Consider the following 22,003-nt stretch of genomic DNA (forward strand, 5'->3'; position numbering starts at 1 on the left):
TTGGTGTGGTATCATATCTGCATTGCCAAGGAGGTGAGCAGAAACTGTGAGCACTCTGCGGAGACTTGGTTTGAACAGCTCCAATAGGATTTAGAAATAATGTTTAACCAAAATTCTTGTGCAGATTTCTCTGAACTGTGATATTGTATTGATGACTGCTGCCCTGCCTTTATTCAAGTTCCTCTGAGGGTTGTGCCTGTATGGAGTGATCCAGCCTACACTTGTATTCTGTATTGACAGGTTTTGCCTTCAGTGCCTGCTACTCTAAGCTTATCAGTCTTAAGCATGACTTGGTGTTAGCTTTCCTTTGTAAATCCAAAACTAACACAGTGGTAGACATCTGAGTCTATAGCAGCATCCAGGTGGCATTGATGTGTTAGGGAAATTACTTTTTTCTCCATTGACGGGTGGGGGATCTTTTGTTCTTTTTTAACTGGTACTTGTCTTAGGAGCTAAAGGTTGCAATTACAAGGAGGATTTATAGGTTGCTCTGAAAGTAATGCCTCCCATTGATTCCCATGGAAACTACAGCAGATAAAAAAAGCACAGTGGCAGTACTTGATAAAGCAAACTTTCAGCAATGAAACACTGTTTTTTAGCACAGTACTATTAGCTACACGCTTTTTCCAGAAATGAGCAAGAGCCTTAAATGCTGCACTTGTTTAAAATAAATAAAAACTTGCACCAGTGGAGGTGACCCAATGTTGCACAGCAGCAACAGTGCTGTCATAGCAAAGAAAATGTTGCCTATGCATCTTTTATCGGCCCAAACAGATGAAAGTCTCAAGGTGCCAAATTTGGGCTATATGGTGGATGCTGTAGGGACAGTCCAGCCAAGATTGTCAGTGTGCTCCACGCTGTTGAGAATTATATGGGGCCTGGCAAGAGGAACTTTCTTCTCTCACCTGACTCCAGAAGCTGGAGCCTTCAGTTTAGTCTACGTTGGGATGCAGCAGAGTTGATGTGGCTTCTCCAGTTTCCAGGAAATCCAGGAGAGTCACCCCTTTCCTATTCTAAAAAAAAAACACAGTGCACTTCACTTTACCAACTGAGAGCTGCATTTTGAACTTTTTCTTTGATGGGGAATCATGTCACCACTCATGGACTGCTGTTATGACTGTTGCTCACAGTGGTGACACCACATCTTGTCACCAGTAATGACATGATCTGCGAAACTGTCACCTTCAGCCTAGTATTTGTCCTGATGGATTTGTTCTTCCTGTTGATGTGAGAGCATTCATGGGGGCCACCTGGTATAAGTTTTGCAGTGTTCCAGTGTTCCCACCATAGTTTCCGATGCACTGAAGCCGGTATTCAGCTCTGTATGTATTTTCCCTGGCTGTAATTCACGTAATTGAGCTGATCAAGGTACTCCTCATTTTTGTGGTATGACAGCTGTGCATGGCTGTCTGGAACATGACTTGTCTTTCATGACACTGTTGCTACTGCTGAAACACACCACTCATTGCCTCGCTGTGCTAACGTCCACCATTTGGTCTTCATAAATGTTCAGCAAATGTCAGTGGGTGCTCTTTTTATCACATGGAGGTATTCAGTGAGACACCTTTGCTTCACATGTGAAATTGACTGAGTACCCTCAAGAAGCTTCCAGATGCCACGAAGCTCGGTGGTACAGTTGACACACGAGAGGGAAGTGATGCCATTCAAAGGGATCTGGGCAGAATTGAGAGTTGGTCCCATGCCAACTGCATGAAGTTCAACAAGGTGAAGTGCAAGGTCCTGCACCTAGGTCGAGGCAGTTGCAAGCACAAATAGAGGTTGGGTGGAGAAGGGCTTGGGAGTGTCAGTTGATGAAAGATTTAATGAGTCAGCAACATATGCTTGAAGCCCAGAAGGCCAACTGTATTCTGGCATGGAGAGAATCATGGCCAGCTGATGCAGGGAGTTGATTCTGCCCCTCTACTCTGCTCTCCTGAGATCCTACCTGCAGTACTGTGTCCAGTTCTGGGGCCCTCAACAGGCAAAGGACTGGCGGCTGTTAGAGCAGGTCCAGAATAGGGCCACATAGATAATCAGGAGGCTAGAGCAACTACCCTACGAGGGCAGGCTAAGAGAGCTGGGGCTCTTCAGCCTCAGGGAGAGAGGGCTCTGAGGGGATCTTAGAGAAGCCTCTTTCTGGTATTTGAAGGGGGCCTGCAGGAAAACTGGGGGCGGACGACTTCTAAGGGCATGTAGTAACTGGACAAGGGGAAGTGGTTTAAAACTTAAAGAGAGTTGATTTATCTGAGATAGTAGGAAGAAATTCTTTAGTGTGAGGGTGGTGAGACACTGGAGCAGGTTACCCAAAGAGGTTGTAGATGTCCCTATCTTCCTTCCCTCCACCCCCCAAAAAAAAGAAAGCATTCAAGGCCAAGCTGGATGGGGCTGTGAGCAACCTGCTCTGGTGGGAGATGCCCCTGCCTATTGTAGGAGGGTTGGAACTAGGTGATCTTAAGGGTCCATTAGAATTCAAACCATTTTATGATATGCAATTCCATATGATGTGCCACTTTGTCAGACTGCCCCTCTGCTGACATGTATCGTATGGCAACAAAAATGTAACTATTAATGGGAATGTTCAACCTCTGTTGCCATATCACCAACTTCTCCTCTTAGATCATAAGCCAACAGAATAAAAGAAGGAGGCGTAGCTTTCAGAGCAGCCTTTGTACAAAATCTCTTATGCACCAAGGAAGCCGTTGTAAGTCATACTTTTTTGAAATATATTTCTTTGCCATCCTTGTACTTTATTGTATTTTATTTTATTTTATTTTATTTTGGAACAGTAGGAAAAAAAGGTGATAAAATATTGAGATATTTTAGGTGAGTAATTAAGCTCAGATGGTAGAAAGTCACGAAGGGTACTTAGAAGGTCAAGTAGAATACTGTATTCTGTGATGAAGCTGCATATACACACAAGTATCAAACGTGAATTATGAACAAGAAGCCTAGCAAGTTATTGTCAAGAAAAAGGAATACTGGTATAGTGGGGGGGTTCACTGCTTCTTTAAGGAAGCTGGAAAATTTTACATGTATGCTTTAAGGATCCCCTTATTCAATAGAACAGTAAATTCTGTTTCTCATATTAATTGTCACTTAAACTTGTACAGGTTTCACCTGTACCTGAAATACTGGACACTGCCAATCACAGCTTATCTTTGGCTGTGAAATCAAGTGAAAAGCTTCTGAAACGTGCTGTGTGCTCCTAATCAATGAAAGTGGACATTCAGCACTTAAGCTTTGCCCTTTTTCTGCTCTCTTCCAACCCTGTCCAAACTACATTCCAGATTCCCTGAAGTCATGGACTGTCAACACCTTTTCATGATGTTACTACCGTAGTAAACATTGAGTCAACAACACTAACTCTGCTGGAGGTTGAAGCTAGCAGGTAGATAAAAGGTAGTGCTTTTTTTTTTTTTTTCTTTACTATATTGTGCATTTTTGCATAGTTTCTTTAAAAAATGTTGTCTGATGGGATACATCATAAAACTTTGCAAAACTGCATAGCATAGTAAATAAAGGCACCTAATTTATCCCAGTAGACTTCTACAGTAGTTTGAAATCCTAAGTCAGCTATTTCTCCTAGATATCACAATGTAATCAAACCTTTCCTGCCATTCCTGTCTCCAAATGTTCTTGCTTTCTAAGGATCTTTCCAAATATTCTTTCAGCTTGCCTCCTTCTTCTCTCTAGGTTGAAACTTTCTTGTGTTTCGATTTAGTGTTTTATCTTTATTTTTCAAAGCTGTCCTCACTTCTGAAACAAAGACTACTTCTGACTTTGATCTTCATCTCACCTTATTAAAGCTCATTCCATAACCATTCCCACCTTCTCCCTTTTACTCTGCTTTGTGTGATATACAGTATTGTTCTCTTTGACACCATATTCTAGTTCTAATTTTTGGAGCATGTTTGTGATTATATCCTTTTGTGATTACATGCTGTGCTGTAGTTTTATGTTGACTGAACACATTTGTCTGACTGTTTAAGCTCTAAGATGTTATTCGTGTCAGTTTAGTAGATATACATAAGATTGTACGATAGATAAGACCGTGACGTTACTGACATGATGCAAGGAGTCTTGATTCTCATATGTAGTATCCAAAGAGCAGAGGAGCTTTCTGGATTATTATGTAAAAGTGTATAACAATCAGTCTTACCTTACTAGCTCTACCTGATGAGTAGTTTTAAATCTGTGGCCTGAATTTGATGAGTCTGCCATGAGTAATAACTTGCTTCTGTTTTCCATTAGGAAAGGTGTGCTCTTACACCTCAAAAAGACTGTATGCTGAATGCTTATCTGTCATTCTGACAGGACAGCTTAAGTCAGTTGTGTTTATTTTCAATACATGGTTTGTAGCAATCACTGTAGAAGTAACAACTTGACCTGACTTTCAGCAACCGGTTTGCCTCTGTAATTCCTTCATTTGATGCTGATTGTGCACAATTTTTGTCCATAGATGTGAATTTCAGGCACGAGTTATTCATGTTTGTGCAAAGGAAATATTACTTTGGGGACAAACGGCCTCTTGATAAGCCATGAAGAGGTCTACAAACATTCAGGTAGTTTCTTGGGTTTTTAGGATTTTACAGCAATGTAAAATAATGTAGAACTTAACAGCTACAGGGTTGAGACATGACTTAGAATTTTTCTTTTGAAAAACTTCCATGTTTTGGGTGTAACCTGAGATGCTTGGAGCTGTAACACCAAAGAAGGTCACAAACTGGCTGTACTTAACTGAGATTGCCCATTACTATCTCAGGGTGTGGTAGTTCCTAGAACTCACACACCTTTGTGCTAAGGTAATCTACATGCAAATGGATCAGATTTGGGGAGGGAGAAGTGGGTCAAAGTTTAGAAGCTGATTGTCGATTTGAATTTGTTTTTCTCCCTGTATTGTTTTGTAATAGACTAAAACTCCTTTGATGCGTTATCTAAAGTTAGATTTTCTGCCATCCTTCACAACCTCAAGGGTATTATCATGAAGATGGTTTTGGCAAGCTGATGTGGATAGAAGGCTTTTATGAGAAGACCACTTCAATAAAAATCATCTAAAATCTTAATACTGGAAAAATTTCTCAAATCCTTCCTTACATCAAATATGTTGAAGTCTCTGTTCATCCAATGTATCCATTGCTATTGTCCTATCCTAGATGTCAGCTGAGATTATGTTACGTAGCAGTTCCTTTCGAGTGACAGATTTCTTGTTATGCTCAAAATTCTGGACTGAGTAAAATGGTTATGACTTGCTAGTATAAAAAATGTTTTATTGTATGTCAGAACTAAATGCTCTTTTCAAATTTGTGGCTTCCTTAACGAGGTGGTCTTAGCCTAAGTGATATAAATATTTTACTCACTTCAGAACCTTTAGTTAATGTCATGTTAATGCGCTAGTGCATCCATCCAGTAGTCTTTTTTTATGCCTGTATGCCTTAAGTAAAAACAGTTCTGGAGGGAGCATGTACCTGAAGAGTTCAGAGCAACTTGGTAACCCCATCATTTGCTGCAATTAAATATTAATAGGGTGAAACTATACAAAAAGAGGTGTGTTCTTTATGATCAGCGACTTTAATAATCAACATTGTGGTTTTATGAATGACTAAGCAGCTGAGCTGTAGTAGATTACTACCTTTTGTGCTCATGATTTATTGCAATTGCAAAATCTATTATTCATTTACAGCGTCCATTGGCTGCTGCTCAACTGATGCAATCGCAGAATGGTTTGGATTGGAAGGAACCTTTAAGATCATGTAGTTCCAATTCCCCAGCTGTAGGCAGGGGCACCTGCCACAAGTCCAGGTTGCTCACAGCCCCATCTAGTGTGGCCTTGACCACCTCCAGGGAGAGGGTATCTGCAACCTTGCTGAGCAGCCCATTTCAATGTCTCACCACCCTCACAAGAATTTCTTCCTACTGTCTAGGATAAATCTACCCTCTTTCAGTTTAAAGCAATTTCTCCTCATCCTGTCACTACATGCCCTTAGAAGTCCCTCTCCAGCTTTCCTGTAGGCCCCTTGCAGGTACTGGAAGGCTGCTAGAAGGTTCCCCCAGATCTTTCTCTAGGCTGAAGAGCCCTAGCTCTCTCAGCCTGCCCTCATAGGGAAGGTGCTCCAGCCTTTCAGTGTGTGGCAACATTTTGAAATAGTGTTGTCAGTTGAATGAGATGTAAGTCATACCTGCTGGCTGCTTTTCCTAATGGTGTTTTAAAGCTGGATGTGTTATACTTTTCTTTGGCTTTTTAAAAGTAAATTGGTTGCACAGATCTGCATCTGTTTTACTTGTGTAAGATAATGGGAAAATTGTCCTTCAGTGGTTTTCTGTCTAATGGGCTATTGAAGTGAATCTACTTACCTGTAGAATTCTATGTATGGCTGAAATCACAGTAGGAAAACAAAGCACCTCACTAATTTCACTTGTGTTACTGTTTGGGAGCCTAGTGGTCTTAGTGAGAACAATCTTTTGTTTGTATTGCAGTGGAAACAATGGATGATCTGTCTTTTAAACCTGTTTGTTCTCTGGAATCCTTTCTAACAGGTAAAATATGTATATAAATCACTTGGATTTTTTTCTTCTTACAGGACTGTCTCCAGATCTCCAGTCAATGGAGCAGATCCGGAGAATTATGAGACCTACAGATGTTCCTGACACAGGTGAGTGGTTTGGAGTTCACAATAAATGGGTGTTTGAGATGAAGTAGGTTTAATCAATTCCTGTACAGGCAATGCAGTGGCTGAAGTCATTAACTCTGTTTCACTACAGTATTGCTTAATTTCTGTGCAGAACGTGAATCTTGTTCCTCGTGATGACTCAGTTAACTGATACTGTTAGGGGTTACTGCCCACGTTGTTATTGCTTATCATAACAAACTATCCACGCCTGCCTTAAAGCAAACTTAGATGTTCAAATAAAACTAAACAATTCATTCTTTTTCTTGCCTTGATTAGACACACCCAAACTTTTTAATATATCAACATAATTGTTTAAAGGTTGCGGAGTATTATTTGAAATGTTTGAGCCTCTCTGTACCTGATCCCAGTAGAAACATGTCTTCCCCGTCTAACTAGTAGAATCTCCTTCTTCAACTTTACTGTCATTGGAATTACATTGCTTGTGTCATTGAGTAGTCTTGAAACTTTCTTTTGCTAAGAGATTGTATTTTGCTTATAGATAGTGAATGCAAATTACCAATGCTTTCTGTTCTCTTTTTGAATGGTATTAAACATCTTCTTTAGTGTCCCATTTATTCCAGATTTATTACTAGAGGATTAAAAAAGCTGTCAAGCAATACAGTGAGATTTTACGTGTTGTTTTCAACAATAGCCTGAAGTTAACTTAGAGGAAATATCACGTTCAAAGCTTTTCTTTTTTTTTTTCTTGTTTGAAACGATGTTATAGTTAAACCTTGGAAAAGAAAAATTCTGTTTCCTGTAATGTCTTCAGTGCTGGTGCATAGGAGTAATCCAGGGTCTGATTTTAATCCGTCTACTGCACCTCGATCAACTACACTTCTTTGCAAGATGGTATATGCACACTTGAAACAGATGCATTACTAGACTGGTAAATGAGTGTTTCTGTAGTATAAATGGCACTTGAAGTTCTTCCTCTTACACTATTTATAGTTCACTCCATATCAACGTAAATGCCATTACAAATGAGTCAAACTTTACATTTATCGGAGCTTTCAGAAGAGGTAGTTTTATTCAACAGGCTGATGCTCCTGCTTGAGCCACCCCCGCTTCAGGAATGCCCTTGCCCTTGTAGTTCCAGTTTCCATGGACACTCATCTAAAGTGATGTATTCTTAGTACCTCCTAAAAATAAGCATAGGGAGTTTAAAGGAAAAAGAAAAAGAGGGCTGTGGGGGGAGCTGTGAAGCTTTTGATCACTGATTTACTGTCTTCATTTGGTTTTCAGAAGCAGACAGATGTTTTCCAGTAGAGCTAAAATGGCAGGGATGTTGAAGGATTTGTTCTTTTGGGCCTACTGATGGAAGCCGTTAAATATGACTGAACGGAAACAAATCTTGCAGAAAGTAAACTGAAGCAGTCTCACCATGAGAGTTGAGGTCTTTGAAAGCTGTTTGTAGAGGGATGGCTCCCATCGATGCAAAAATTATTAGATGTTTTTGTGGCTTGTGCTGATAAGATTAGATCATTACAATGGTTTCTTCTAGTGTGATAGAAAAAGCCATTCCAATCTCAACTGCAGTTTAAAGACCTTTTATTTTCATGGCTTTTTCATGGTGTTTAGAAGCTACTTATCCAAATTTAACTTCTTACAGTGACTTGAATCAGTTGCCTTCAAGAGTACTACTTAACCCTCACAAAATACTTAGGTATATATATATTTATTTATTTTGGTTAACATTGCTGACTGTTCACATACTGGGAACCTGTAGCTCCCTCTTTTGTGTAATCTTGAATATCTCATGTCTACTGTGTTACATTCTTCCAGTCAGCCTAAGCTATTGTAATGGTAGGTATTGCTATTAAAAATAAACTCATCTGACTGGCATAGTTCAGTTGTATATGTGAGACTAACTTTTTGCAGGATTCTGTTACACAGCTATTAAAGATTATAGGACAGATTTGTATTTTTCTGTGTGTGACTGTGAAGATTGGTATCTTGGTGGGGCAGTAGAAAAGGAAGTACTTCTAAGTAGTTCAGACTGGCAGCTTCTGCCACTTGTTGGAAATCCCAGCTAAGAAAACAGCAGGTGCTGCAGTGAAACTTGTGAAAAACATATTCAGCATAGGACTAAATTTCAGTAAAATCATTTTAAAATGCAGTCTGTATTCAGCAGATTGTTTTGAGGTAGATACCTGATTTAAAAGGCAGTTGTTCATACTTGGAGTTGTTTTCTAAAAGCAAAGTGCTGGTCTCTGTTAAAGATGTCTCTGTGTCGCCAAAGACCAACTTGATAGCTGGATATGAAAATAAAATAGTAGCACTATTTCTATCGATAGCTGTGCTTGATTATAACTTGCAGATCTTGCTTTGTAAAGAAGAATGTCTTCAATATTTTGTGTAGCTTATAACCTGGCTTACACTGAAATCAAATTTTGAACTCTTGGTAGCAAAGCCAGCTGATTCCTACTTTTGGTTGTGAAACAGTGCACTTAATTGCTTAAATACTTAAGGGTTAGTCATCAGAGGCAGAGAGAGTACAGTTTCATGTCAATTGAGATAAAGTTTGAATGCTTTTTGGTTTGTTTGTATTGCAGCTTATTGGCCTGAGGCGTTGCAACTGGACTAAAGGATCATCTTTAGCACAAAATTTAACTCCAGTGTTAGTTGACCTCTTGTTGGCAGCTGGGAAAAGGCATTCACCAATGTTAAAATAATAAAGATTTAATTACTTGAATTTAGGTTCCAAACTGTTTGGCATGAGACTTCTTAAAAAAATCATGGCGGTTCAACCATGCTGAAAATGAAATTAAGTTTTGATTTAGTCAGTCAAGGTTCTTCATGTATGGTAAGAAAGGTTTCATGTTCAGAAGTTTCTGGTACAAATTTCTGTTGTTTTTTCTGACTGGTCCTGCATAGGATTCGACAGTTCAGTGTGTCTGTCAAACTCAGCTGCTTGGCAAGCTGTGAAGTTGGTGGTTGCCTTTGAAAATTTGCTGCTCTGCATTGTTTTTTAAATTCCTCAAATGCTCTGTGTAAATATGCTGAATGTTACAAGTAAATATTATTTCAGAGTTCTTTGGTTTTGATTTTTTCATCTCAAGGTACCATCATTTTTAAAGGAAAAAAAAACCTTGCTGTATTCTCCAGACTTGGGCAGACCATCTTGCCTGAGTCAAAATTCAGATATTGCTGAATTTGTTGCTAGGGTGTGTTTTGTTTTCTAGGAAAGCTGCTCTGGCGATTACAGTAAATCTATTTTACTTGTGTTTGCCCTCTTAAGACTAATATCTTCACTTGCGTTATTTTTCAAAGGCTTACTATGTGACCTGCTGTGGTCTGACCCAGACAAAGATGTGCAAGGTTGGGGTGAGAATGATCGCGGGGTCTCTTTCACTTTTGGTGCTGATGTGGTCAGTAAATTTCTGAATCGTCACGATTTGGATTTGATCTGTCGAGCTCACCAGGTAGGAATGATTCTGTTACTGCTTAAAACTTCTAGACTTCGTGTGTGTTTGATATTGGTTATGTGTAGCATGTATTTAAACTTATTTTGTATTGCTTTACTTCTAGGAAAAACAAAATGTTCCTAATAAAGGAACTGTAAGTCTGCATCTTGTTTGCTCACTGAAGTGACTATCTCATGTCAATTAAGTAAAATGTTAACATTAGATTTCCTCAGATCTGTGTCTCATCTGCTTACTGTTAAACTACTGTATGTTAATACTAGAGGTGAAATATGTAGTTTAGAAGTGGCAAAGTAAATTTGAGAATGACACAAGTTTGAGTTCTGCATTACTGAATTTACTTCAGTATTACATGCTTTAAGCCACAGCTACTAGATAACTATCTCTGCTTGTCTTTATGAAGGTATTTAGTAATTCTTGAACATTTCTACAAACAGGTCTGGACATAAACTTTGCCTTCAATTTAGTTATAGAGTACTTTGGCATAGGCTTGTTTTACTTGCTGAAATACGCAGAAAACAGAACTGGTTTAGGCATGGACAATCTTTAGGCTATTTGTTTGCAATTTTTAGGAAGTGATTTTAAGCAAATGTCCTGCTTAGGTGGGCATTGGGTTTCAGTTTTGTGTGTAATGTTCCAGTTTTATTATTTAGTTGATCTTAAAAGCTCTGGCATCCTGTGAAGGAAAAATAGGTTTTTAATTTTGTTAGTTAAACTCAAATGCTCTGTCAGAACACTTGCATTCTTAGGGTTTTACTGCTAAAAACAATTGAAAATATTAGTGTGTAGAACAGTTGCTAAGATGTCTCAACTGCACAGTGATTACCATTAGTATCTTTGTATTCATACAGATGCTTCAGCTCTTTATAAAAGTATGACATCTTTCAAAAGACTGGTGTTCGACTGAAGTCTGCAGTTTTCTGTTGTGCATCACTTTCAGTCTATTATGTTAAGGTTCTATTCTAGGGAAGTGGGAATATCCTTAGCTGATGTATTGTGCTGCTTTGCAGTATTTTAAGAGTGTTTTGTGCTCTTAGAGAAAGCGCAGCAGAACCAGCTTGCTTTTAAACCATCAAAGTTGTCAAAAGCCTGTACTTGGCTACTCTGAAGTTTTGTAGGACCATCACTGTACTGCAAGTGAAAGTTCATGGTTACCGTTGCAGTTAAGATGATATGTGGACCTTTTGTGCTCTGAGCCCGTAGGTCAAATGTATCCAAGTTTGCATATAAACAAAACACTGGAATTCCTTAAACTGACAGTGTGTAAACTGACTTCCAAGTACAATGATATCAACAGTGAAACTGATGCATATCTAATATTAGGATAGTCAGACAGTTAAATCTACTTGATTTGGCACTCACTGTTCAGATAGAGTGAATCTGTCCTCTTTAAAGACAGAGATAAAATACATTTTTGCTGAATTCTTGTGTCTTCAGTAGAAGGACTGTTTGCCTTATAAGTTGCCTTTTTCTTCCAAATGCATCTTTTGGTTTTTGTGAGCTATATTAATTTTTCTGATGTTGACAGGTGGTTGAAGATGGATATGAATTCTTTGCTAAACGGCAGTTGGTCACCTTATTCTCAGCTCCAAATTATTGTGGAGAGTTTGACAATGCAGGTGGCATGATGAGTGTGGACGAAACTCTGATGTGTTCCTTTCAGGTATGATGCATTTGTACATTCAGTGTTCCTTTAAGTGTTGGACTGTGTGTGAGGTGTTAGTATTTGTTGTTGCCTCTGTTTCCATGCTCATTTCAGTGTTATTTGAGTAATTTGTTTATCATCCACGATTGGGTGGATGGCACTCATTTAGTGCGGTTATTCTGCTCGAATTTTATTCCTTACTCCTCCTTGGATGCGATATTTTGAGCTCCTTTTCTTTTTTCCCTTCCACCACAGTAAAATGGTGGAACTAGAGGTTAGAAACAGTTTTCTTAGTGCTGTTGTCTGTAGGATTCAGGAACTTGTACGGTCATGTTATGATTTCTACTCCTCCCCCACCCTGTTCTTTCTGAATGAGGCCTCACATTGACTTAAGGGTATTTGAAATGTTCTCAGCTGTCACTGACTCAAAAGAACTTCTTTATTTTCTCTAAGATATTGAAGCCATCTGAAAAGAAAGCCAAGTACCAGTATGGTGGACTGAATTCTGGGCGTCCAGTCACTCCACCTCGCACAGCTAATCCACCGAAGAAGAGGTGAAGAAAGGAATAATGTAGAAAAACCATCAGATCTGTCAAGGACAAAACTCCATATTACAGTATATAATAAGTGTGCACTGTAAAACCATCCAGCCATTTGACACCCTTTATGATGTCACACGTTTAACTTAAAGAGACGGGTAAAGGATCTTTATTAATTTTTCTAGTAGAAAGATGTGCGACACTGTATTGTAACAAGTATAGCTCCAACTTCTAATATCCAGCATAGAGTAAAAAATAAAATTAAAAATTAAAAAACCTATTGCAACTGCATATTCACACTTACCACAGTTTTTAAAGTTGACCAACATCCCAGTTAAAACTTGATGTGATAGTTAAACCAGATGAGAGCATGATGTTCCATTTGTGTAATGTGGTCTTATTGTTGCTTGATTGCTTTTACTTTGGTTATTTTGTAGCTAGAATGATGCGAATATGGTATCTGGTCATATTCCCTGGCTCTCTTTGAAATTGAAATATGGAAAGGAATTAGAAGATCTGTTGATCTCTTATCCTCCCTCTATCCTCATGTTATTCATAGTAGTGCCGCTCGAATATGTGCCCCATTATAATGCAAGGTTGAGAGTATGGTAGTGATTAAAAGGCAAATTATTACCGACATGCCCAGACTGGACAGCTTGACAGCCAACGTAAGTTGAGATAGGAAAACCTGCCTTGACTTTTTAACTTAAACTGCCACACAATTAATTTGTACACTACGCTGTTTTAAATTATTGACATTACACTGTGCTATGGCACATCATTTAACTTAGGACAAAAATGGTATTGCCTATTAGTTGGTAACTTGATTATGTGGTACCTTGGCTTTAGTTTTATTAGCATGAAACACCTTTGGCATGCTTAGCTTCCAGGTAACTGGTAACTCCCTACCTGTATCAGAATTCATTTTACGTAGTTCCACAGAACATGAAGATCCTTATTTGCTAAGCCTTTGAAAGCTGACATTCTTTTTCATAAGAGGGTGTATTTAAATGGATGTTCACCAATGGACAATAGGCCAGCTTACTAGTAGTGAGCTAAAACTGCTAAATGAATGTCCAACATGATTGTAAGGCTTATGTCACTCAAGATTTTATCCTTTGGATTTTCATGATCAAATTTCATATACTATTGTATAGACTTCTGCTTTGTAGTGTACTATAGTAGCAATAATTTCTGTACATGATTGAGAGTTATGCAGTATTTCTTTTCAGTTCTCTCCTTTCTCAAAGGGGTAAACATTGGTAAATGGCAAGATATAGAAAAGATACAAAGTATAGAGAGAGAAACGAAAGGCACGGATCTGTGATGCTTTAGGATGCAATACTTATTGGATATAAACACAAAAGCTTTTACTGAATATTGTTGAATTTGTAAGATTCTTTGGGGGAAGGCTTCAGATTTATACCATTCTAAGTGTGCATCAGTAGATGTGAAAATCTCGACTTCAGTATTGTCTTTGAAAACGTTAAATTGAGAATTCTGGTAACTTGCATTTTATGAACTGGCACATTATATAATGCAAGAGTTATATTGCTTTCTGACACAGTGAGCAAGTTCTTCAAAATGGATTTAAGTCTTTTCTAATTCCATTTTTGTTTTAAATGCATATTTTAAATGTAGTTTTTTCATTTAGTAAAAGTTGTCTAATTCATTTGAATGAAGTCTGTCTGGTTATTTTACTACTATTTGCTCTCAAGTGTGGAATTTTTTTTTAATGCAACATACACATTGCTGATGTATATTGGATTGGTCTGTTATTGAACAGTAGTTTAAGTTACCGTGTTTTGAAGCAAGCACCGGTTTAATGCAGTATAAAATATAGAGGTAGATTACATGCAATACTGCTCAGACGTTTCTTTTGAAAGTCACTGATGACAGGAGAGTGAGTGAATGCAGTGTTGGTGTGTGATGAGGTAATTCAGATCTGTTCCTTAAGCCTTGATGAGGTAACTTCATGCTCTGAAGTCATTGCTTACTTGAGATTCAGGTTTGCAAGTTTTGAAAATGCTTTTTTTTGCCAGCATTTTTCCAGAACGTTACCCATCAACTGAATTGACTTTTCTGTCTTTTTCCTTAGTTTCTGGAGTAATATCTTCTGTATCATGAAAAGACTAGGTATATATGGCTCCATTTATGTGAGTACCTGACATGCTCACTTGTTCCTCTTGCAGCAGCATCTGTGCTGTATAATTTTCTTCTTAAGTATCCTAAAGAAATAAGAAATACTTATCTTGTTAAACTGTTACCTTATCTAGAGGTATTATCTTGGAAGAATTGCTTGCTTTATATGCTAGCAATCACTGGCCAAGAGTTTGAATGCTTTTTCCACACCATATGCCTGGGATGTCTGCTGACATCTTTCAGTCTGTGTGGAGAGAAAACTTACAGGATTTAATATGTTGATCATTACAGATAGGGTTGAGGTTTCCATACTGGAAGCAAGTCAGGAACATCAGAACAAAACTTACAATCCTATTTCTGCTTTCATGTGCATTGCTCATGTAGATCTTGAGCATTTTTACAACTGTAAAAATAATTTTATTCTGGAAATGAGGGCCTGAAATTATGTTCTTCGAAATAATTGAGACAGCCCAGAAGCCAGGAGCTCCTTATAACTTCAGGTATTTAATTGAATCATGTCGAATCAGCAACTAAGAACAGCATACGCAGTTCTTACTGGAATTAAGATGTGATGTAAGATGTGATTGGCAAGTTTGACTTAAAATACTGTGCTTCAAAGTATAGCAGTGATATTTTGAAGCAATACCTGAGCCAGTTTCTGGTCTTCGGAACTGTCAAAGATTTGGGGGCTTGAGTTTCAAGAGAGAGACAATACTGGACAAACATGGATCTTAGTCACTTCTGTAATCCCTTTGAAAGTCCAAAAAAGTGATGAATGGCTTATTAACGCTACATAATACTGACTAATAGCATATATACTAGTGAGTAAACTAACAGTATAATTCTTGTTACAGGAAGAGACTATAATGGAAAACACTGATGCTGTGATACTGTTGGTACAAGTAAACAGCTCATGAAAATGTTTTACTGTCAGCTGTCGTGAAGTATCAGTGAGATCTTGTTTTCTGATCATACGGAGCCTTTGAGGTATGAAACAGTCAGCAAGTTATGCCAGAAGGGAACTGACCAGAAAGCTGGGGGTGAGAGCGAGGGCTGCTTTTGAGTGGCATAGCCCATTCCTTGGGCAGCATTCCAGCTGACAGTATTTTTAAAGTCTATTCAGGGTGAAATGAGTATTGCTCATAAATTCAAGAGTTCAGTACAATGAGATGCTTTTTAAAGATTGATGTTTTCAGAAATAGGGTCTGCAATTGCTTTGTCTGCAAGCTAGAGAAACAATCTTGTGCCTTCAGTGGGAACTTCTCTTGCATGAATATTCTCTAGGGTATAGAGCAAAGGTAGTTGGGATTGTTGAGTTGGGGGCTGGGAAAGAAGTAAGAAATTTCCCTGCTGTCTGCAACTTTTAATTACCTTGATCAATGTCCAGGAGGCTCAGACTGCCCTAACAATGTGGACTCAAAAAAACAGTTCCATGGAAATTGCTGATGGACTAATTGCTGGGCGTCTTTTTCCACGTAAGCATCATATGTACAGTTCTAACGTGCTGCTTAGTAGAGCAACATCAGTGATCTGGGAAGTCACAGGAGGACGTTCTCTTAGTAGGTATATTTGTGGTATCAGTGCATTGGCTTTTTTTCTTATTTTTCTGGAAACTATGTCTGGAAAGTATTCAGACTTGAGGAAGAAAGTTACTGTTAGTATGCTACACCCCTGTTTAAAGGTTGTTTTAAGATAAAGATCCTGCTTGTCCGTGTAGTTGACACTGAGAATTGCTAGGGACTGTGGAGTTGTATGCTGCATTACTACCAAATAATAGAAATGGGAGCTGATGAGCAGTAAGATGCTCTTTATAAGAAGAGATCCTGTTTGTGTCTTGCCTTATGTAAGTCTGTGAGGATATTGCTATCACGGGATCACAGAATGGCCAAGGTTGGAAGGGACCTCAAGGATCATGAATCTCCAAACCTCCCTCCCCCCCCCAGCTACAGACAGGGCCACCAACATTTAATACTAGACTGGGCTGCCCAAGGCCCCATCCGACTGTGCAAGCTGTGAGCTGAAATTACTGGAGCCAGTCGGTATCTAAAGGCTGATAGACACATTTTTATTTCTGTAATAATGGAAATATATTTAAATGACATTTCTGCTACTCAGTTTTGGATAGCTGGAATTCTAGAATTCAGATATTCTGAACACAAATATCCTGTGCTTAGCCTTTGGTGTAAAGCTCAAAGGTTAACAAAAAAGGGTACCCTCTGTAGAGGCTTACATAGCTAGTAGTTGTAAAAGCCTGGCCTTTATTACTGGTGTTTCACTTCTGCTTCACAAACTGTTAGTGTTATATCTGTGGCTGGTGTGTCTAGAGTGTTCCTTGCTGCCATGTTTGTGGAAGAGAAAGACATCTTATATAGACTTGGCAGGTAGCATTACAGCTTAGCAAAGCACAGAAGCAAAATGATACTGTCTGTGTTGTGTTGCTTTCAAATTGCATGAATTGTAACTTGACTTGCATTTGGCATGTCTCATTTTTATGGGGATAAATATGAGCATTGAGCTTCAAGTAGATTGGTGAGAAGTCAAGGGCAAGAGAGCAGAGGTAACTACAGCACAACATGTTGGATGTCTGAGTCAACACGGGCTAATATGCATTACAGGGATGTGTAGTTCTCTTATGCAAGTCAGAATTGAGCTCAAGTTCATGTTTTGGAACACACTGAAATTCTACTTTTTGCATCTCTGAAGAGTCCGGACTGTTAGAAGAACTGAATACTGTACTCAGTCCTCCTTATCGGTAGGGAAAAAAACAGCTCGAAGAATCAATGCCAAGCTTGAAATGTCAAGGCATAATCCTGGATACCTTTTTCTCTGCTGTAATTGGTTTGCTTCTGTTAATTAGCAGTAGCGATTTTCAAACATACTCTCAATGTGTCTGTACACTTATCTTATAAACTGAATTTGTTTGCTTTATTGCAAAAGCTGACCAAGATTTTGATGACAGTATCTTAACCAGGTGGCTGCATGTATAACTTTTGAGTTTATACCCAAGCATTCTTACAGCTTGTATCTGATGATCACTGCTGAAGGAACCTCAAAACATACTGGACTGAACACTGTAAAACCACATGACAGTCAGTGTTGGGACAGTAAATAACAAGCTGTAAATGAGGGTAAGTGTTTATAATGGCTCTGCTAGGTTCTCATCTGCCATGGATTTCTGGAACTGGCAGTGCTTGAGCATCATTTTGAAGACACCTCAAGTCACTGGGAGATGTACAAAGCTGTCTGGTTACTTGTTCTGTACCTCGGCGTGCCTTGTTGAGGTGTTATTAATGTTACTTATTTTAACATGTTAATTGTTATCAAGGACAAAGTTTCATTCTGTTCTCCACCAAATTTATTCCTGTGTCGGTATGTCCCAGGATATGAGGATGAAACAGTAGTTCAAAATACGTGTTCCAGAAGCCCTTGCCAATATGTAATTAGAGTAATCTTTTCTAAGGAAGACTCTTGTTTCTGTCTTGAAGCAATGTCTGTGGCCTAGCACATTCCCTTTCCTGCTGCTTTTCTGCTGTTTTAACAATTACCTGCAGATAAAGCTTCATGTTTAGCTTACTGCAAACTCTGATTTTGGGAGCAGCCTTATGAGAAAGCAGGTGTGAACTAGTTCCAGCTGCTGGAAAAAAATATATATATATATAAAAATCAGCAAAAGCTATTCTGTATCTTCAGGTGGAGGTTAGTTTTCTTAAAGACTGGAATAGGACAGTGTTCCTATGGAGAGCTCTAGAAACAAGCATCACTTGAAAATCCTGTTGAAATATGATAGATGTGCCTGGATAGTAAGTTTCAGTGTTCTAACTTCATCTGAGTTACTGTCAAATACAGGAAGGAAAGCAAATAGGCAGGATTTGTTTTCTAGTCTTACAGGTAGCTTATTAAAAAAAGAAAAGTAAATTATGTTTGCAAAGAGCAGAATAATTAAGTTGGTGATTTTTTTTCTCATTTTGATAGTACTACCTGCTCATGTTGCTTTAAGGGGTGCAAGAGAACGCTCTAGAATGGTTAGCTAGGGAGAAAAGGTATGTTGTGAACGAAGTGGTGCAGCTCATGATGTAAAGCAGAGGAGCACACAACCTTGCTAAAATGCAAAAGATGTTAACCTTGGAAAGTAAATATTTTCCAGTGTAATGTTTTTTCCATCATTTTGCTTTGAAGTCCCAGCAAACTGTAATGAAGTACTTACAAGAATTTCACATTGTTCCCCCTGGATACTTCCTAGCAGCATTTCTGCAGTTAGCCAGCTTGAATTTCTGGGCATCTATAAATCAGCAAGTTTCAGTTACCCTCAGTATATTTTCTGTATATATCCTTCGGCTCACTATTCCTTAGTGTAACTCCCACAGAGAGAGGATGCATAATTTCTGTGAAATGCTGGGAAGGGAATACATTAAGAGAATTATGGACATCTTGATTACCTTAATTTAACCAGATATCTTGAAAATCAGATCTTACGAAGAGAATGGTCTGTAAGACCAGATGCTCCATCCTGTTGAAGATAGGATGAAAAGAAAGTACCTTCTGTCTTTCCTTCTCAGGATTCTTACCTAAAGGTACAACAACAAAAAACTGGTATACTAGTCTTAGAGGATTTTGTCTTGCCTTGCCTTTACCATCTAGGGTGAAAAGACATCCTTCAATCTAGTTTATACTAATGCTATATAAGAATATAAAAGCGATTATGTAAAGGAGCCAAACCAGTTGATGTAGTTGTTTGCTAAAATTGATCTAGAATGCAGATGCCATCTAGTGGTAGAAGGCCAGTGGGTGAAAAGCTATTACTGCAAAACTGGTATTTTATTGCATATTTATCCTTGTCTGATATGCAGACATTCTGTCTTGATCACTACTGGAATATATCCGCAGTGCTTGGCTTTGTAATAACTTGCAGCTTGCTGCATTGAACCTAGGTTACCTTGGCAAGAAGTACAGATTTAATTCCCATAAATTTGGTGGACTTCAAGAAGTCTGTTCAGTCTTTTTCCTTAAGAATGTGGGGATTCTGAAGGAAAAAAAAGCTGTCATGGGCATCATAGGAAAGAATGATGCTCAGGGCTATGCTTTACTATGTGAAGGTTTGTTCTGTACGCAATCCTGACAGTCTCCTTGTCTGAGGAGTGTGATTCTCCCTCCATTGGCTAGACCACACTGATAACTTTGGGTTTTTAGCTCTTAGTAGGCCATGTTGAACTATCAGAAGCTTGTATTAGCCCACTTCTTCCTATCTCTTTTCTGCCCCTAAAAATATAGGTCCCATTGGCTCCCCAGGGACTCTGTCTCTGCTTATTTCTGGGCCACTTCACAGGGAATGAAACTTTGGACAGTTGGTGAGCTGATCCTGTACAAGTCAAGTGTTCTGACTACTCAGACTTGGGCTCTTCACTTGACTTCCCTACATGCGATTTTCTAGAGCACAGACTGTGAGGTATTGTGTAAAGCTAGAAGGATTTGGTAACTCTCAAAAAAGTTCTTCATCAGAGGGTAGGCTTAGAACTAATGGATTGTTTAAATCTACTGAAATAAACATCTCTAAACATCTGCGTGGGATGTGTAGCATGTGTCCATTACAAAATGTGTTCATTTCTTGTAGCTGTATCTGGTAGTTGAGGTCAAGTAATGGCTTCTGTCCTCGGGGTTCTGATGTGTTAACCTGAGGAAGTGAAGCAGGCTGGGAGGAAATGAATTCTGAGGCTTGTGGTCAAACTTCAGAAGCAGGGTTGGGTGTACTTCAGACACTTCTGGCAAACGTGGAAGACCTTGCCTGTCACATACTTATACCTGTCAGGCATGAAGTATTTGTGTGGTACTGCATATTCTTTTTTCAGTTGGTAACAGAGAAATTCTAAAGATAACATCCTTCAGCTTGTAGATTTATTGCTATCTCCATGAAAAATACTCTTAATTCAGTAGTTGATAGTGTATGTGTCAAAATGGCCAGGAGGTGGCAGCCCTGTACCACAAATAAAAGTATTTGTGCCTCAGGCAGTACCACTTGAAGGAGGTAGGGTGGCTGTCAAAACTTTTTGCAGTGCTTGCTTAGTGACTCACATCAGTACAGACAGCCTTCATTAGGTGAAGTGCAGTATTTTTATGAAAGTGCCCTAATTCAAGAGCTAGTAAATGGGTAATTATAGTCAGGTTTTTTTTGGGGGGGGGATGGTTGGGCATAAATTTTCATACACACTCAGACTGTTTGTGATGATGATTTATGCGTGTAGGGTTTTTGTAGATCACTTACCTCCCCAGTCATTTTTGTTCTAGTTTTTAAACAGAAGAAAACTTGGGTGCTAGAATCACTGATAATTCTTTATACATAAGAATTGTTTGCTCGCTGCAAATGTAATGTACTCCTACTTCCTTCCCATCTCAAAGTGGCCTGTAAGCAGCAATCACTTAAGTACAATCATGATCTTAGAGTAGATCAGTGTCACAGTAGAATACAGAAATAGGGAAGTACTAAGTGTGAGGATTGGAGTGGAAATGCAAATTCCTGACTGAGGCCTATGGTCAGGATTAATTTGGCCTACTTAGAGGTAGTAATCAATAAGAATTGTATGCAATATGGGCACTAGTGGCCATCGTTTTCTAATAATTGCTGCTTTGTTCTTGTGTGTCTGCTGACCCATGACTAGCATTTAGAAGCAGGAAAGGCTGCAATCCCTCCTTCGCAAGTGTTGTCATATTCACAATAGTCCATCAGGTGTGAGTTGGATTCCTTAAACTTCACACAGTGGTTTTTGCTATTCCTGTCGACAAACGACAAAGTGACCGTAATTCTCTAGAACTCTTAAGTCCCCATTTCTTATAATACCAACTTAGAATGGTATTATCTTGAAGGTTGAAATAGATCTTCAAGATTGTCCAGTTAAACCGTGCACCTACCACCAACATCACCCCAATAGACCATGTTCCTTAGCACATCTAAGTTCCCCAAACACCTCCAGGGACGGCGACTCCACCACCTCCTTTCCACTGTCCAACCCTGTATAACTTCTGTGACAGTAGCCTATATTATTGGTTTGTTTTACGTCCTTCTGTGTCAGGAATTGTTCATGCTACCTGTGGAAAAAAAAAAAAAAGATCTTGAAAGTGGGGAACATTGAAAAATGTGTATTATTCCTGAAACAGGCATCTCAGCCTACTGCTGGCTTTTACCGGAGAACGCTCAAAATTCTTCTTTGAAATAACATTTGAAATTTCATTGTTTTTACTAGTTTCCCTATGGGAAAAATGAAAGTGATATGATGCAGTTGACAGTTACCTCTTCTCTTGTTTCAGAAGGACCGACTTTCTCTGCAGAGAAGTTGGCCATAGGACTTCAACCAACTTCTGTTTTGGGAGTGCTACACTTTATAGGCCTGGTGGGAAGTAAGCTGCTTGCATAGCTCCTTACCCACTTGTGGTCACATTTTTTGTTTTTATGTACCTACTTTCTCCTTCCTAAAAAATTAGATTTGTTTCTGTTACCTCTACTCTGTGTTTATTCATCTGTAACTGCTGGTGATGCCCTCCCTTTACATGCAATATGTGTGTACAGATGCAATTTGCAAGTAGATTTTTGAACTC

At 38.8% G+C, this 22,003-nt stretch overlaps 1 protein-coding gene and 1 long non-coding RNA gene across 5 annotated transcripts in view; both read left to right on the top strand.

The window, feature by feature from the left end:
* Nucleotides 1-13,955, top strand: part of PPP1CB (protein phosphatase 1 catalytic subunit beta) — a 29,807-nt gene extending 15,852 nt beyond the window's left edge. For all 4 annotated transcript variants that reach the window (XM_042879184.1, XM_042879175.1, XM_042879169.1 and 1 more), the window contains 4 exons: nucleotides 6,579-6,650; nucleotides 9,942-10,093; nucleotides 11,622-11,756; nucleotides 12,192-13,955. In XM_042879184.1, coding sequence (XP_042735118.1) covers nucleotides 6,579-6,650; nucleotides 9,942-10,093; nucleotides 11,622-11,756; nucleotides 12,192-12,296 — 464 coding nt within the window. In that variant the 3' untranslated portion in view covers nucleotides 12,297-13,955. The remainder of the gene's footprint in view (nucleotides 1-6,578; nucleotides 6,651-9,941; nucleotides 10,094-11,621; nucleotides 11,757-12,191) is intronic.
* A 3,279-nt stretch (nucleotides 13,956-17,234) lies between these two features.
* LOC122187014 overlaps nucleotides 17,235-22,003 on the top strand; it is a 53,794-nt gene continuing 49,025 nt past the window's right edge. The window contains exon 1 of the long non-coding RNA XR_006181232.1: nucleotides 17,235-17,547. This is a non-coding gene — a long non-coding RNA (uncharacterized LOC122187014). The remainder of the gene's footprint in view (nucleotides 17,548-22,003) is intronic.

The sequence above is a fragment of the Lagopus leucura genome, unplaced genomic scaffold (genome assembly GCF_019238085.1).
Source record: "Lagopus leucura isolate 7727_CA_CO unplaced genomic scaffold, USGS_WTPT01 Super-Scaffold_73, whole genome shotgun sequence".
In the NCBI taxonomy this organism is placed as follows: domain Eukaryota; kingdom Metazoa; phylum Chordata; class Aves; order Galliformes; family Phasianidae; genus Lagopus; species Lagopus leucura.